The 16,675-nt window shown below is 38.9% G+C and overlaps 1 protein-coding gene across 1 annotated transcript in view; it reads left to right on the top strand.

Moving 5' to 3' along the window:
* The window catches only part of TTC27 (tetratricopeptide repeat domain 27), a 117,893-nt gene that overhangs the window by 23,687 nt on the left and 77,531 nt on the right, over positions 1 to 16,675 (top strand). Inside the window, exons 8-9 of the mRNA XM_037528249.2 lie at positions 180 to 292; positions 4,998 to 5,064. Coding sequence (XP_037384146.1) covers positions 180 to 292; positions 4,998 to 5,064 — 180 coding nt within the window. The remainder of the gene's footprint in view (positions 1 to 179; positions 293 to 4,997; positions 5,065 to 16,675) is intronic.

Below are 16,675 nucleotides of genomic sequence, written 5' to 3'. Positions count from 1 at the left end.
CATTATAGGCTCAATCTGTTTTTCCCTGTTGACTGATATTGACTGTGTATCCCTTGGGGATTGGTGGCACGTACCTCATTTCTACATAGTAAAATGTTTTCAAATATGTGTCTCATAGGAAACAGCCTATTGACCATATATATGTAGGCATTTTGTAATTTCCTTTTGTATTCCACCAGAATCTTGAACTCAATGATGACACTGTTCTGAATGAGATAAAGTTAGCAGATTGTGAACAGTTTCAGATGCCTGACCTGTGTGCTGAAGAGCTTGCTGTTATCCTTGGAGTCTGGTAAGATAATGACGTTCTTGGCTCTTTGAAGACCCTGAATGTTGGTTCTCTTGTGTTGAGGAAATTTTATTTATAGAGGGAATTTTCTGTAATGCTTACCAAGGTTGAGAAAGAATAGTTAGGCAGCCATCAAAGGAATCTCCTGTGAAGTGATGTACTCATCCTTTTCTGTCTTTCGTAAGGAAAATTTCTTTGGCTAGTCTTAGTTAGGAAACATTCACACATTTTCTCTTTTCCATTCCTCCATCTCCCTTTTTCCTTTTGAGCCCTCTGAAGCTCTTCCGCTATCAATGAAACCTTGGCCAGAATCAGGTCCTGTACAAATGGTTTAGCATCAAGTTCCCCACCAGCTCGCAGTGGGTGATAGGCAAGGGGATGCCAGAAAGGTTTTTTCCAAGATCAATGGGCTCTCAGCTCTGGACCCCAGTGCCAGCTTCTTCAGTGGTATCATCTTCTGTTGGGAAGGATAGCAATAGACATTGAAGATCAATGACAATGACTGTTTTGACCTTTGAGGATATTCATATTTCAAAAGAATTATTTTTTAGTACTGTGGAACCTTATGTATAGTGGAAATCATTTTTCCTTTTTTTCCAAAGTTTTCAAAGTTGGAAAAAGTTGCAAAGTTAAGGCATTGCAGAAAACTTCTGAGAATAATTTTCCAACATGATATCCTATCACTTGTGTATCCTTTAATGTGTGATTCCAACAAATAAAGTCTTTTTTGTACTGTTATAAAAGTCAGGAAAACTAACATTCATATTTTACTATCATTTAGTTTTCAGCCCTAATTCAAGTTTGCCAGTTGTCCATTCTAGCACAGGACTCAGGCTGAAACATAGGTGTGCATCTCATTGTCATGTGACTTCAGCTCGTGTCAGGTTGAAATAATTCTTGTTTTGGCTTGACTTTGACGATCTTGACACTTGAAATTGATATGCCAGTTTATTTGTAGACTTCCCTTTAATTTGAATTTATCTGATTTTTAAAAATTAAATGATTAGATTTGTACTGTGCATGGCTAGCAGGGTTGTCAGGGCAGGGAAGCTTTGAGGTTCTCACTGCATCCTGGCAGGCAGAGCACAGTGGTGATTGGCCCTGTTCCCGGTGATGCCACATCTGATCACGTGATTAAAGTGGTGCATGCCAGTCTTCTCCACCATAAAGTTTCAGTCTTTTTTGTCTTTGTAATTAGCATCATAAAGGAAGGTACTCTCAGACTACATAAATACTGGGTTTCTCACCTGGAGATTTAGTAATGTTCAGAATAGAATATCTCAAAAAGTTAAAATATTGAGATCAGTTGTAATAGAGATTGTTATTTTTCAGATGGGAAAACAGGATCTGAAAGGCTAAATGACTTGGTCAAAATTACAAAATAGCAATTAGGGATTGCATCTAGGTTTTTCTGACCCCTAATTATAATTATGAGTTCTCTTTTGTGCCTTTCTTAAAATGTTATTTTGGCAAATTCATAATTGTCAGTTCATCAGAAAATTAAATCAAGTCAAATATCAGTATTCTTGGGCATTCTGTCTATTGATCGAGCTTTAGTTATATTGACTTCACAGTTAGATTTTATAGTTGAGAAAGGGCTAAGAAGAAAACCAAGAAAATGCTTGTCTTCAAGTACTATTTTTTTTCCCAAAATAAGATTTATGTATATATAGAACAATTAAAGGTGCTGAACAGATTTAATGGGCAATTTGAATCTTCATTGTTTATTAGAAACTCCTTGATTACATTCTGAATCTTGGAGCATCTGAAGGAATTTGTAAACCTTTGGGTTAGAAAATCAGTCAATTGGGGCCTCCCTGGTAGCGCAGCAGTTGAGCGCTGGGTTGCGAAGCTGCCCGCGGCCTCTGCGGCGCCGGTTCTATCCCCGGCTGATCCCCGGCTGCTCCCCGGCTGCTCCCCGGCCACCGGAGGAGGGTCCCACATGGCGCGCAGACCTCTCCTGCCGCCCGCTGCTCCCCTCAGCAGTGTACTTCGGTCCTTCTGCCTGCTCTGCTCCCCGCTCTGGCTCTGGTGAATTCTCTCACCCTCCCGCGCTTCTGACTGTACCCAGTGCATGTATAAACAAAACAAACAAACAAATAAACAAATAAATAAATAAAACATGACTCTATTAAAAAAAAAAAAAAGAAAATCAGTCAATTGATGATTTGTATGAAAAGAGTTAGTTTGGGATTTGTAAACAGATTTTGTTATACTATGATCCCCATGACCACTACCCCCTATGAAGAGGTGACCTGGACATTATGGTAGGCTCAGCAGGTTTGGAAAGGAGAGACAGACAAGGTGAATTCCTACAGATAGTAGATATTGGGGCAGTGATGGGACTTTCTTCATGCTGTTTCCCTTGTACCATTTCCTTCCCTGGCCTCCTGCTTGACTTTGTTTTACCTGAAGGTCTTATGTTGGAACTTGCCTGTGTCTCTTCAATCCAGTATTCTTGATGGTTTTTGTGTAAAGTAACTGTGGAAAGAATTCCTTAAAAAATATCATCCTTTAGTTAGTCAGGCTATCAGAGTAGGGAAGAGTAATTCCTTTTAAATTAACAGTCTGATTTTCAGGTATGCATAGTAATATGTTCTAAACCCAGGTTAGTAAATTATAAAGAGCTGTGGCCTGACTGAGTATACTATAATTACTTATAATGAGCATGTAGTAATTCACTTCATCTGTATACATTAAGCAGTGAGTTTAGGGTTGGAATTTAAGATTGGAATGTGAGAGATGAATGTTAATCCATTTTAGATGAGGTTCTTATCTTGGAATGACTTTATGCTGTTATTCACTCATCAGAATCATAGAGTCTTAGAACTGAAAAGACCAGGGATTTATTGGATCATTTTGTGACCTGGTACATAATTCCTTTGTGAAGTTAAACTAGAATTGTCTACGTGTGTATGTCTTGTGTCTGTTTTAAGCAAAATGATTTTGTAATTCTTTCCCCCTTGATCATTTACTTTTTTCTTACTAGCAATAATTCTAGGTTTATTTTAAAATTATTATTATTATTTTTTGAAATGTTCATCATTGCTTTTAATCACATTGAGATATCATCTCACACCTGTGAGGATGGCACATTTTTATTTTTATTGAGGTAGCAGTGGTTTACAGCACTGCATGTGATTTAAAAGTAGGGGCTCACATCTCTTGTGGTGTATGTTACCACACCATGCCACCACCAGGGCACCCACAGTCCACCTTAGTGCACTGGCCTCCTCCACACCCTGCTCTCCACCTCCCACCCTCTGCTAGACTCAATTCTGTCAGACTTCTAGGGTTTGTTACTGGTTTGATTCTGTCTGACCTTTTGTTTTGCTTTTCTGTGTCCCACATATAAGTGAAAACATCTTTTTCCTTCTGACTTATTTTGCTTAGCATAAGCCTCTCCAGTTTTATCCATGTTGAAAATTTTACACTCATAAAATCCTCAAACAACATTGAAAATACAAGGAAGTGGCACTGTTTTGTGGGGTGGCATTTTCTTTTCATTTTAATATAAATAACATTTGTATAGAAAATAGCTTATATGTAAATATAAGTTATGTAGTATGATAATAGAATGAGCCTGTTATCCAGTGTCAGAGCTAGATTACATATACCAGTAACCTTATCTGTGTGCTTCTCCATCTCTTTCTCCTGCCGCTCTTCAAAAGATAATCTCTGTCCTGAAATTTGGTTTGTCATATTTCAAAAAAATGTATTTACTCACTTTTTTTTTTCATTTTGTTGTTTTTGACCCTTATAGGAGTGGCACCTTACTATATGTAATCTTCTATGATTTGCTGTTTTCTCTCATTATTTCTGTGATTCATTCATATTGTTACATGTAGTTTCAATTTACTTTGCAGGCTTTTACAAATATTCACAAATTGCTACTTGTGCTCCTGATACACCTGTTTAAGAATTTCTCTACCCAGGATGGAATTCTGAGTTCAGGACGTATGAATGTTCACTTCATAAGATAGTGCTAAATTGTTTCTAAGAATTATTCTACCAAATTTGATTTACCATTAGTCTGCCTCTCTGACAACATATTATTTTTTTGTCTGTCCAATCATTATACTAGTATTTTAATTTTTTTGGCATGTATTTAATAAGTAGGAGTTGGCACTCTATTAATTCTTTTAATTTTCTTTGTGGATTTGCACTGATTATATTTCTTTTTCCTTGTAAAGTAAATCAATGTTTACATTTAGCATGTTAACTTCATTTTATTTATTTATTTAATTATTTTTTAGACATATATTTATTTATGTATACAAGAACTGGGGTATAGGCCAGAGGTATGGGGAGGTGAAAGGATTCACCAGAGACAAAACAGGGAACAGAACAGGCAGATTGACTGAAATATACTGCTGAGGGGACCAGTGGGCGAGTCAGGAGAGATCTGCACCATGTGGGTGGCTCCCTGGCTGGGGATCAAACTTGTGCTGCAGTGGCTGTGGATAGATCCGTAGGTTGCATCTAAACCCCTTGTGCCACCAGGGAGGCCCTTTAACTACATTTTATTTGTCAGTATATTTTTATGTTTTGTACTTACCTTGGAAAACTCACATGTGCATTTGTTTATAATGCAATTATATTAAAATGTGTGTTTTCAAATATATAGTTTACTTTGCTTTTTTAAAATTTTTATCTCTTCAACTACAATCTGCATTTTAGAATTGATTTACTGTTTTTAAATTTAAAGCACAAATTTCCAAAAGAATAACCCAGTGCATAAGCTAACAGAAGAGGAGCTGCTGGCATTTACCTCAGTGAGTAAAGTCTTTTTCTTTTCCATTTCATTTTTTTTCACACTTGTAAATTATTTTGCCTCAGGTATATTCTTGCCTCATATTGCCTATGTTGAAACACTGCTACCTAGAGAAATTAAGGCAGAAAAAACTTCATTATTTTAGTTTCCAAGGAGCATATATCTTGATACTGATTTATCTTTATTCATTTAAATATTTTTTGCTGAGTATAGTGTATACTTTACTGATGGTACTTGACAAGGTGGGACTCCCTAAGCCTCTCGCCTTCTCCAGGGGTCTGGGATGGAACTATGATAAGGTAAGGAGATTCTCAGTGGAGGAGTTGGGGAAGGACTCCCCAGAAGCTGAGGACCGCTCTCTTCCCTGATGCTCTCACTGGGGCTGGTTCATGGTTCATGCCCATCACAAACATGGGGACCTCAGCAAAAGGGTCAGAGATGGTGACCCATTTGGCTCCACTCTTCAAGTGAACCCTGACCTTCTCCAAGGTAATGATGAGACCAGTGGGTCCACAACACGTTCAACACTACTGTCACCCTTTTTGATGTCAATAGGATCTTGCCTCCTAGAAGACAGAGATGGACTTTCCATTGATGACAAGCTTCCCATTCTCAACCTTGACTGCTATTGAACTGCTAGTTGGCTGAGTCATACTGGAACATGCACAACATGTAGTTGAGGTTAATGATGGGTCATTGATAGCAACAATATCCACTTTATCAGAATTAACAGCAGCCCTAGTGACTATGAACCCAGTTTGACCAAATCCTGTTCACTCTGACATTCACTGGGGTGTCTCAGGGATGAAGCTGGTATTGTACCAGCGGCAGCAGCTATCTGTTGAATGGGGAGGAGCAGAGAGTCTTGCTACTGATTTAAACATAACCATTTTTCTTTGTACTGCCTTGGATTTGAGGACTATGACCAAGTATTTCACTGTTTTCAGGGGTTAGTCTGTTATCTTCCCACATAATAGATGCTCAGCAATTATTTGTTGAATGAATAATGAAATGACAGAGCAAGAGTTTGATCCTCACTCCAAAGCCACTGTAGTTGATAACTCTTTTGTTATAAACTGAGGGTGATCCCTATATGGATGTGATGAAAAAGAGGGCTTAAGGGAATTAGGAGGGAGAACTTGGATTGTAGGGGCTGAAGAAGGAGGCAATCCAGAGCATGGGGGGTGCTTGTCAGCATTCAGTAGAGTAGAGCAATCAGGAAAAATGTGGACAAAGAAAAGACTGGCTGCTTTGATAATTGGAGTGCATTGCTTATCTCTAGGATAGTATCAGTGGAGTATCTGGGTCATCACCTCATTACATAGAATTAGGGAGGGAATGGAGTATAAGAAAGTAAAGTTGATGAAGACCACAATTGGAGAAGAATGCAGTGAAAAGGAAAGATTGAGTAATAGATACTTGAAAATTCGAGATCAAAGAAAGGTTTTTCAAGAAGAGAAAAGTCACAGAGCTAGGGGTCAATAAGTATCTTTTTGAATTTATGGATAAAAAGAAGATACGTACGTCTTTAATGAACACAAGTTGCTTAAGAGATATCATTTTTTCAGAGGCATTTTTATTACCATGCTTAGGAATCCAGTTAGAATTCTGATGTTTTCTTCCTCTGTTATTTTCCAGATAAGGCAAAAAATACAGTACTTTTATCTGGTAGAAAGAAAAGCTTGCAGTTTGTACTATCGATATAATATAAATTTTGCTAGTTACTGTTTTCTATGTAGGGTTTTGGAACTGACTGGATATTAATCCGCAGGGCATCTGTTTTATTTTTCCCTTCAGTATCCTTAGAAATCTCTGGTGTTTATTATTATGGCATATCTGAGTTTAGGTACCTATGTGAAAATTTTCCTATTCATTACATATGCTTAAAGGAATTTGACAAGTGTTAAACGTTCTTAAAAAGATAATTTGAAGAAAAAAACCATTAATGTGCTCCATTTATTCATCCAACTAAGGCCTGTTGAATACTTACTATTTCCTAGTCATTGTGCTTGTCATTGTGGATGCAGCTGTAAACAAAGTCTTTGCCCTTGTGGAGTTCATATCAATTTATATTTTGTGGGATAAATGTATAGTAGACAAAGCAAGAAATGTTTAATGTTTAATAGAATTGCTCATGGGAACTACAGCAGGTGAGAGTTGGTGCTGGGATAAACATACTGGATGGGGACAAATGTCCAGATGGTTAATGATGTCCAGGCTACTTAGGTTTCTTCTGATGATTGAGGTCACAGGGTGTGGTGTGTGATAGGAAATGTGTCTGCTGAACTCTCATGGGGACTCCAGGCCATGGTAACAAGCAGATTGTGCTGCATATTGTCCACAGTTGTCCTGAAAAGACACTAAAATACACTATTTACATTCAAGCAGCTAGTTACAAATATTTTTTTTCCCAAGGGAGGTATTATATAGCTTTACTTTCTTTAAACCATTTCCTTTCTTTTCTATTAAAAAAATTCTCTCCCCATTCTTACTCTTCTATACTGTCAGGTTCTTCTGAGTAATTAATTCTGATACCTTCTGATTGCAGGTAACTCATCCCCCCTAATTTGCATTGAAGGCCATAATAAGTCCAGGTGTCATACTTTCCTCCCAAATACATAATTTTTTCTTCTCTTAAAATACATAATTTTTTCTTCTGTTTCTCCTCCTCCAGCTCTCTTCCAAATCAAACCTGACCTGAGTGCTGATCTCTTTTTAGAGGAAAGCTGTTTGATCACAGTGATTTGTAGTGCCAGGCCTAATCCCAATAAGTCTTTAATTGGTAAGAAGTAGGACAAGAAATTTACATGGGAGGAGGGCTTTTGGGAGCTCTGTGCAGACTTGGGGCTCTGCATCATTCCCTTCCTAGGATGTTTCATTCTAGAAGCATCTAAAATATACCAGAAAAACCTAGCCAGCCCTTGTCAACTATTCCTTTCTTTTGATAGTTTATCCTCTTTGTACCAGTTACTGAAAAGGATAATACGGTGACTTAGAAGTGGTCCTTGATTTCACTGAAGAATTTATTGAAATTTATATCCTATGTAACTCTATATCCTCTATATAAATATCCTCTATTTATATCCTGTACAACTCCAAAGAGTATTTGAGGCAAGAAAGAACACTTTCAGGTGCTGCTCTACTTCTGAACTCCTGAACTGTATCAAGGATCATATTTGGGCTTAAAATTATTTATCTTACCTTCCCCATAAGACTAAACACTGTTCTAGGGACTGGGATCTGTTCTCTTTTTGGGTCTTCTATAAGGCTTGGTAAAGGTCCTCAATGCTTTACTCATAGTTGTTAATTAGTAAATGTATGTAGAACACAAGAATGAAGAAACTATTCTGAGCTATAGCTTGGTACTGCATTGCTCCACTTAGTTCTGTAATTTTAGTAACACTTCACGGTGTTAAGGATGACTACTTCCTCTTCTGTAAAATGGAGGAGTCCTGTGCCCCTCTCTCAGCATTGAAAACTCTTTGAGGCACAAACTGCAGAATGTATATGAAAGTACCTTTGAATAGGTGGAACCTGGTGCACCAAGAGCATTCACTGATGAGCTGGGCCATTGGCCACTGGTCTGTAGGCGAGCATTTCTGTTTTCAAGCAATAGGAGTTTGTAAGTGGATAAGGCCGGTTTGGAATTAACTGCAGATGTGGGAGAGAAGGGAGTGGAGAGGAGAGAAACTGCATGCATTCTTGATGGACGCCATTTCCCCACTGGCAGCAGTGCAGCAGCCTGGGCCTGGACTGTGAACTGTTGGGGTTCTGAGGTGTCTTCTTTGTTGATAGAAGAGCAAGTGCAATAGAAATCTTAAATCCTCCCACTGGATGACTGTAAGCCTTTGGAGACCCAGGTTATTGGGTGTTAGGTAAATATTTATTAAATAAACAAGTGGATGGCTTATTGGATCTTAAATTTTTTTTTAAGATTTTATTTATTTATTTATACAAGCACTGGGTACAGTCAGATGCGCAGGAGGGTGAGAGAATTCACCAGAGCCAGAGCGGGTTGCAGAACAGGCAGACTGACGAAGCATACTGCTGAGGGGCACAGTGGGCACGGCAGGAAAGGTCTGTGCACCATGTGGGACCCTCGCCAGCAGCCAGGGATTGAACCGGCACTGCAGAGGCTGTGGGCAGCTTCACAGCCCAGTGCTCAACCACTGCGCCACCAGGGAGGCCCTGGATCTTAATTTTTTTCTGTTTTAGTGAACTGTCTTTACAGTTTACTAGAACAATGGTGAGATCTCATTACTGGAGAAATTTTTGCCAGCACTTTCACATTGGTCTAGCATTTTGAAATATATGTGAGATACATTTTAATTCAGCAGTGTTAGAAGTTTGTTCTTAATGGAATCCTTTACTTTTAAAGGTCGCCATTATGGAGTGCTATTCCTGAGATTATGTCCACACCTTTCAGGAAAACAGAATGAGTCATAGTAAAATAGTCCATATTGTTTTAGAGAGCCATTTATGTTATATTCACTTGATAATTTAAAATTAGCTGTGTTATCTACGTTATTTCCTTTCAGATGGGCCAAGTCAGGGACTTTCAGTAATGCTTTTAATTTCCTTTCATTGTTGAAAATAGGAACAATTTAGTTCATTCATACAGGTGTTTCAATTTTCATTGGCAAAATTTTTGCTAAAGTGTGAACTGACACTGGCAGCCTGCCCTCCGACTGTCTGCCCGAAACACCAAGGTCTCTGTAAAAGAAAAAAGGAAAAAGACCGTTGGAAGTTGCACATTTTATTGTATGTGTTTTCTCTTTCTGTGATTCATTTTAAAACTAGGTAATAAGTACCTATGATCAGCAAATAAAGAATAAAGAAAATGTGAATCATTCGTGGAAGAAGAGACAGTGAAGGCTGGCACCAATGGCACTTAGATGTTGGAATTAACAGACGAGAGTTAAAGAAAAAAGTTCCTTAATTATATGTATAGACACAAAGGAAAAATGCTCATAATAGTCAAAATGAAGGATTTCCATATGAAAATAGATCCTGTAAAAACGATTCAAATTGAAATCTTAAAAATGAGCATATAATATGTGAAATAAAAATGCATTGGATAAGCCTACCAAAAGCAATATACCGATTCAATGCTATTCCAATCAAAATTTCAATGTCATTCTTCAAAGAAATAGAACAATTACTGATGAAATTCATATGGAATCACCAAAAACCCCGAATAGCCAAAGCTCTACTGAAAAAAAAAGAAGGAAATGGAGGCATCACACTCCCAGACTTCAAACTATACTACAAAGCCATAATCATCAAAACTGCATGGTATTGGAACAAGAACAGACATACAGACCAATGGAATCGAATAGAAAATCCAGAAATAAACCCACAGATTTATGGTCAACTAATCTTTGACAAAGGAGCAAAGAATATGCAGTGGAGCAAAGAAAGTTTGTTCAATAAATGGTGCTGGGAAAACTGGGTTGCTACATGCAAAAGAATGAAGCTTGACCACTACCTCACACCATACACAAAAATCAACTCAAAATGGATTAAAGAACTAGACATAAGACCTGAAACCATAAAATATATAGAAGGAAATATAGGCGAAACACTACGTGATTTGCACATCAAAGACATCTTTACAGACACATCACCCAAAGCAGTGATAGTGAAGGCAAAGATAAACAGCTGGGACTACATCAAATTAAAGAGCTTCTGCACAGCAAAAGAGACAATAACAAAAACAAAGAGAAACCCCACCAACTGGGAGAACATTTTTGCACCCAACACTAATGATAAAGGGCTGATCACAAAAATCTGCAAAGAGCTGATGAGACTCAACAACAACAAAGAAAATAATCCAGTCAAAAAATGGGCAGAAGAGCTAAAAAGAAACTTCTCTGAAGAGGAAATGCAAATGGCCAACAGGCATATGAAAAAATGTTCAACATCACTTGTCATCAGGGAAATGCAAATCAAAACTACCATGAGATACCATCTTACACCAGTGAGAATGGCACATATTAAAAAAACTAGCAACAACAAATGTTGGCGAGGGTGTGGAGAAAAAGGAACTCTTCTGCACTGTTGGTGGGAGTGCAAACTGGTCCAACCACTGTGGAGAGCTGTGTGGAGATTTCTGGACCTACTAAACATAGAGCTTCCATATGATCCAGCAATTCCACTCCTAGGTATTTACCCAAAGGACACAGAAACATCAATTCCAAAGAACACCTGCACCCCTATGTTTATAGCAGCACTGTTTACAATAGCTAAGCTTTGGAAACAACCCAAATGCCCAAAAATAGATGACTGGATCAAGAAGATGTGGTCCATATATACCATGGAATATTACTCAGCATTCAAAAAAGATAAACACATGCAATTTGCAGCAACATGGATGGCGCTGGAAGGGATCATGCTCAGTGAAATAAGCCAGAAAGAAAAAGAAAAATACCGGATGGTCTCACTCATAGCAGGAATCTAGAAAACTTAAATAAGGGACCAGGAAAATGAATAACTATAAGAAAGTGAAAATCAAAATCAACAAAAAACTATGAACCAGAGACATTTTTAGGGGGGCGGGGGCGGGAGGGGAGGGATTGGGGTCAGAATGGGGGGGGCTGCAATTGTATGGGGAATATAAAAATAAAATTTATTATTTAAAAAAAAATGCATTGGATAAGATTGACCATTGAATGGAGATATATATAATTATTAGTGAACTTGAAGATAGACCAATAGACACCCATCCAGCTCTCCAAATGGCCAATAATTTGATCTCTTTGCTTTCTATATGAAAATTTGTGGAGTACAGAAAAAAGCTGTGAAAGCATGGTAATAGCAGGAGATTCAGAATCCTAGGATTTGCCAAGCTTGCTACTAGATATTGTAGAAGAAATAAAGGTATAAAATAGGGCTTGCTTTCATGGAATTTTTAATTTAGCCAAGATCAGATAAACTTATGAAAATGTAATTAATAATACCAGGCAGTTTAAACTATGAATTGATAGCGCAGATAAAATCCCCTAACTGCGTAGAGAAAAAGAAAATATCTAGGGCAGAGAAAATATTTAGTGAAAGAAGGCTTTGTTCACTAAGGGAGGATTTGAGTCAGGCCTTGAAAGACAAATGGAGTTCAGATGGAGTGATAGCATAAGCAGGGGAAAGAGGTGGCAGTGTGTTGAGCTGTGCTGGATCCTTTCAGTGGGTAGGAAGATTTGTTTAGGACAGTAGTGAGACTTGGGGACAAAGTTAGATTTGAGGCAGATTTTAAATGGTCTACAGAGCAAGGATAGAGAATTTGGATTGCTGTACCACTCCTACTGGGAATAATTTATAGACTAAATTTGGAATTTAAACCTGTCATTTGGCACTGATTTTAACAATGAATGCTCTTTTAAACAGATCATTAAGAGGGGGGAATAGTTCAACTTTTTATAGTATTTCTTTGTTCCTTGTTTTGTAAAGTCAGCCTGACCTGGGTGGGCATCATCTGATTTGATTTTAGTGAAGCCAAATAATTGTACACCCACCAAGAGAGTTCTGAGCTGACTTTGGTTTACTTGTGGAAAAAACAGCTATCTTTGAAAGAGCAGAATGGCTGTCTGTCATATAAAGGGTCCTGTGACCTCTGGAGGATTATTTGAAACCTGCAATGATAAGAATGAAAAGGGGGCTTCCCTGGTGGTGCAGCGGTTGAGCGCTGGGTTATGAAGCTGCCCACAGCCTCTGCAGCAATGGTTCGATCCCCAGCCACAGGATGAGGGTCCCACATGGCGTGCAGACCTCTCCTGCCACCCGCTGCTCCCCTCAGCAGTGTACTTCGTCAGTCTGCCTGCTCTGCTCTCCGCTCTGACCCTGGTGAATTCTCTCACCCTCCTGCGCTTCTGACTGTACCCAGTGCTTGTATAAATAAATAAATAAATCTTTAAAAAAAAAAAAAAAAAGAATGAAAAGGAAATTTATTTTTAATAGAAACAACACTCCAGCTCCTCTTTGATGGTGTTACAGAATTGTCTTTACTACAGTACTTCTTTGGGAATGAGGAGACTGTGGCCTACGGTGGGAAATTGTTAGCTGAAAAAAAGGTCTCTATATGAGGCTTGTGATAACATAAAATTTTGCTTTTCAGTGTGAGTTAAAGCAGTATTTACTGCTTTTCTCATTTCAAGAAGTTAATGGAGTTTCCTCAGGTGTTAGATTATTATAGTTTCTTTTTTAGTATGAGTGAGCATCAGCTCAGGTGGTATCTTAAAGTTATACCCTCCTAGAAATGCAAATGGCCAATAGGCATATGAAAAAATGTTCAACATCACTTGTAATCAGGGAAATGCAAATCAAAACTACAATGAGATACCATCTTACACCAGTGAGAATGGCACATATTTAAAAAAACTAGCTACAACAGTTGGCGAGGATGTGGAGAAAAAGGAACTCTCCTGCACTGCTGGTGGGAGTGCAAACTGGCCCAACCACTGTGGAGTAGGGAGGAGGGAGTAGGATCAAAACAAGGGGGTGGGGGGTGGGAATTGTATGGGGACTATAACCAAGATGAAAAAGCATACATTGTGTAAAAATGAAAAATGATGTAAAAAATATATAAAATAAAAAAAAAAAGTTCTACCCTGCTACTAAGGCAGGCAGCCTTAGACTGTGGTAGAACTTAGCAACCCAGTGCTCAACTGCTGCGCCACCGGGGAGACCCATCAGCTGGTTTTCATAAGTACTTGTTGATGCTCTTAAATGGCATTTGCACTCTGCCTTTGCACTCTGCCTCTGTGTAAAAATAAACAAACTCCGCCCCTCCACCACGCCGCTCTGTTTCTCAATACCTGCGTTGTGCTAGTCAGTGTGTAAGGTGCCAGTGAACCAAATGTCTGGGGCTCTGTCCTGAAGGACCCAAACTGAATGCAGGGATAGAGCATCTCTATGCAGAGATGGAGTCACTATGTAAGGTGGTCGAGAAAGGGTCACAGGTAGTGGTATCTAAGCAGAGACTGGAAGGTTGAGACAGAGCAAAGGTGGCAGAAAACAGTGGACTGGTCATTTCCGGACTTGAATAGAATTAAGAGCAGTGAACCTCATTCAGACAGCCTGAAGACTGAATCAACTCCACCCATCCAGCTCTCCAGATGATAGCCTAGGTCCTCATCAGTGGCCAACCTGCTGCTTATGTTGTAAGGTTGGTATCCGTTCCATTGTGCTTGCTTGCTGAGCTGTGAGACTGAAGAATTTTTTAAACTATGATTTTCTTCATAAGTCAACAGAGTATTATAGCATATATCGTCTGTTTAATTTTCTTTCTCTTTCCCTAATGTCTAATATTATGTTGATTCTTACCTCAGGGCAGCAGCGTTTTATAAAATATTTTAAACATAGCCTAACTACACTTACCTCTTTTCAGAAAGTCTTCATATCTCCCAAGCCAACAGATTGAAGATAAACACATTCTTTAGTGATATCATTATCCAGTCAGTTCCTTCTTTAAAGCTTTTCTAATAGTCTGTCAAGATTGCATTTTGCTTTCAGTGTTTAGTGAGAATGTTTTGCTTGACCTTCACATAAAAGTCTCAGCAAACCTCTTGTTCTCATGCCAACACAGAAAACAGTCTGACTTTGTTGCTTTTCTGAGGGAAATATCTCCCCCTTCGTAGACAGCTTTCTTAAAGCTGGTCTTGAACTTTGACAAGCCCATGGTCTGAGCTGATCTGTGCACCATTGTGTTATTGTTGGTAAAATGAGTAGTGCAGTTAGGAGCCTGAAGGAAAGGAAAACGTTTTCCTCGACCTTGTAGGGTCTCTGACTAGGGCTGAAAATTGAACTGATAAACCCCTATTAACAGCAGAAAAGCTCACAAGTTTATGTAACATGGATTTGGCGTGGCAGGGAGGCCTTCATCGGGAGATGAACTGAAGGAACAGATGGACCGGAATGCTGAGAGTGCTCGGTCCAGGGGTGTATAGTGAGTCAAAGAGTGTGAGCTAAGTGCAGTACACTGGGGGATACTTAGCAAGGCCTGTTTGTTGGGATTCTTCCCTTTGTTTCCTCAGACGCCTTCATTTGAAGTATTCACTATGCCAGGTGCCTTATCATGGGGGTAGCATGTCCTGAACCCCATCAGAGGTTGGTGTCATCACTTGTGCCCATTCTGTTTGGTGATTTTCAGTTAAAGGTAAGGGAAGCATCATTGGAGAGGTCCTAGAGAGGCCCAGATGTGCTCTTCATGGGGCACTCCTGAGGTTTTATGAAGCTTCACTATTCATTCATACTTACTCTTCACCACTCTGAGGGACTGAGAGTTGTAATTCTGTAGAGAGGCGTGTGAGACCCAGGAGTCCAGTCACTTATCTGGACCATGTGCTGTTCTCCTTACTTGATGGAGCTGGGATTCTGATCACTTCTGGGCTGACTTGGGGAAGTTTCGCTCTGTTCCACAGAACCTTCCCTCCCCCGCCCTCCATGTGATGCCCCTCCTGTGTCATGAGGTCACAGATACCAGCCCCTCTGAAAAGGTGATGAGAAAGAATGGCAATGATGTACCACTCCTCAGAAGATAGTAAAATCAGATTGCAGATGTACTTGATGGAAAATTCTTTCCTTTGAAAATTCTCTAGATTACATTTATTTAAAAATCTTCTTCCAGCTATGGCAACATCACCAGATCCTTCCAAAATATAAACAACAGTATAAACCAAGATTACTGAAATTAAAAAAAAACAAAACAAAAACAAAACCTTCCATCAGGTGGTGTTACACTATTTTAAACTTTTTTTTTAAAGATTTATTTATTTATTTATGCAAGCACCGGGTACAGTCAGAAGCATGGGAGGGTGAGAGAATTCACCAGAGCCAGAGTGGGGAACAGAACAGGCAGACAGACGAAATACACTTCTGAGGGGAGCAGCGGGCACGGCAGGAGAGGTCTGTGCGCCATGTGGGACCCTCGCCTGTGGCCGGGGATCAAACCGGCACTGCAGAGGCTGCGGGCAGCTTGGCAGTTCAGCGCTCAACTGCTGTGCCACCAGGGGAGGCCCTATACTATTTTAAAGAATTGTTTTTTTAAGGTCATCTGTTTCATCATTTATGTTTTTATAGTGCCACATATACCTCTTTATGTTGGCAGCTTCATTTATTTGGTATATTTAAGTTAATGGAAACTTACAAGGTTATGTACTAATCTTATAGGTTATAATTCAAGTAGATAAGCATATTTTAATTTGGAAGTTAGTTATAAAAGATTAAGGTTACCTAACAGACATTACATTACAATGTAAGTTCTGAGAAGACAGTACCTTGTCTTTCTTGCTTGCTACTTTGTCCAGGCCCTTATACTGAATAGATGCTCAAGTGAATTAATAAACCTCATTTGTTTGATTTTTTTCCTCCCTTATTGCAATATTCTTTGCCTACTCTTCTCCCACTATGTCACGAATATAATAGTTTTTCAAAGTTCTTTTCTGAGTCTTCCTCATACATTACTAATGTGTCCTGAGTAGGAGGGGATGGCCAGGAGGCCATCATATGTTCATTATCAGATTAAATGAGCTTGAGTTCAATTGGAGAAAGTGTTAAAAAACAGTATGAAGATAATGTTTTGAGGATTAAGATAAGTTAGAAAAGCAGGTTGTGGTGCTAAT

This window comes from Talpa occidentalis, unplaced genomic scaffold (genome assembly GCF_014898055.3).
Source record: "Talpa occidentalis isolate TD23 unplaced genomic scaffold, MPIMG_talOcc4v2.1 talOcc4.5, whole genome shotgun sequence".
Taxonomy (NCBI): Eukaryota; Metazoa; Chordata; class Mammalia; order Eulipotyphla; family Talpidae; genus Talpa; species Talpa occidentalis.
This window is presented reverse-complemented; position numbering and strand designations above follow the sequence as displayed.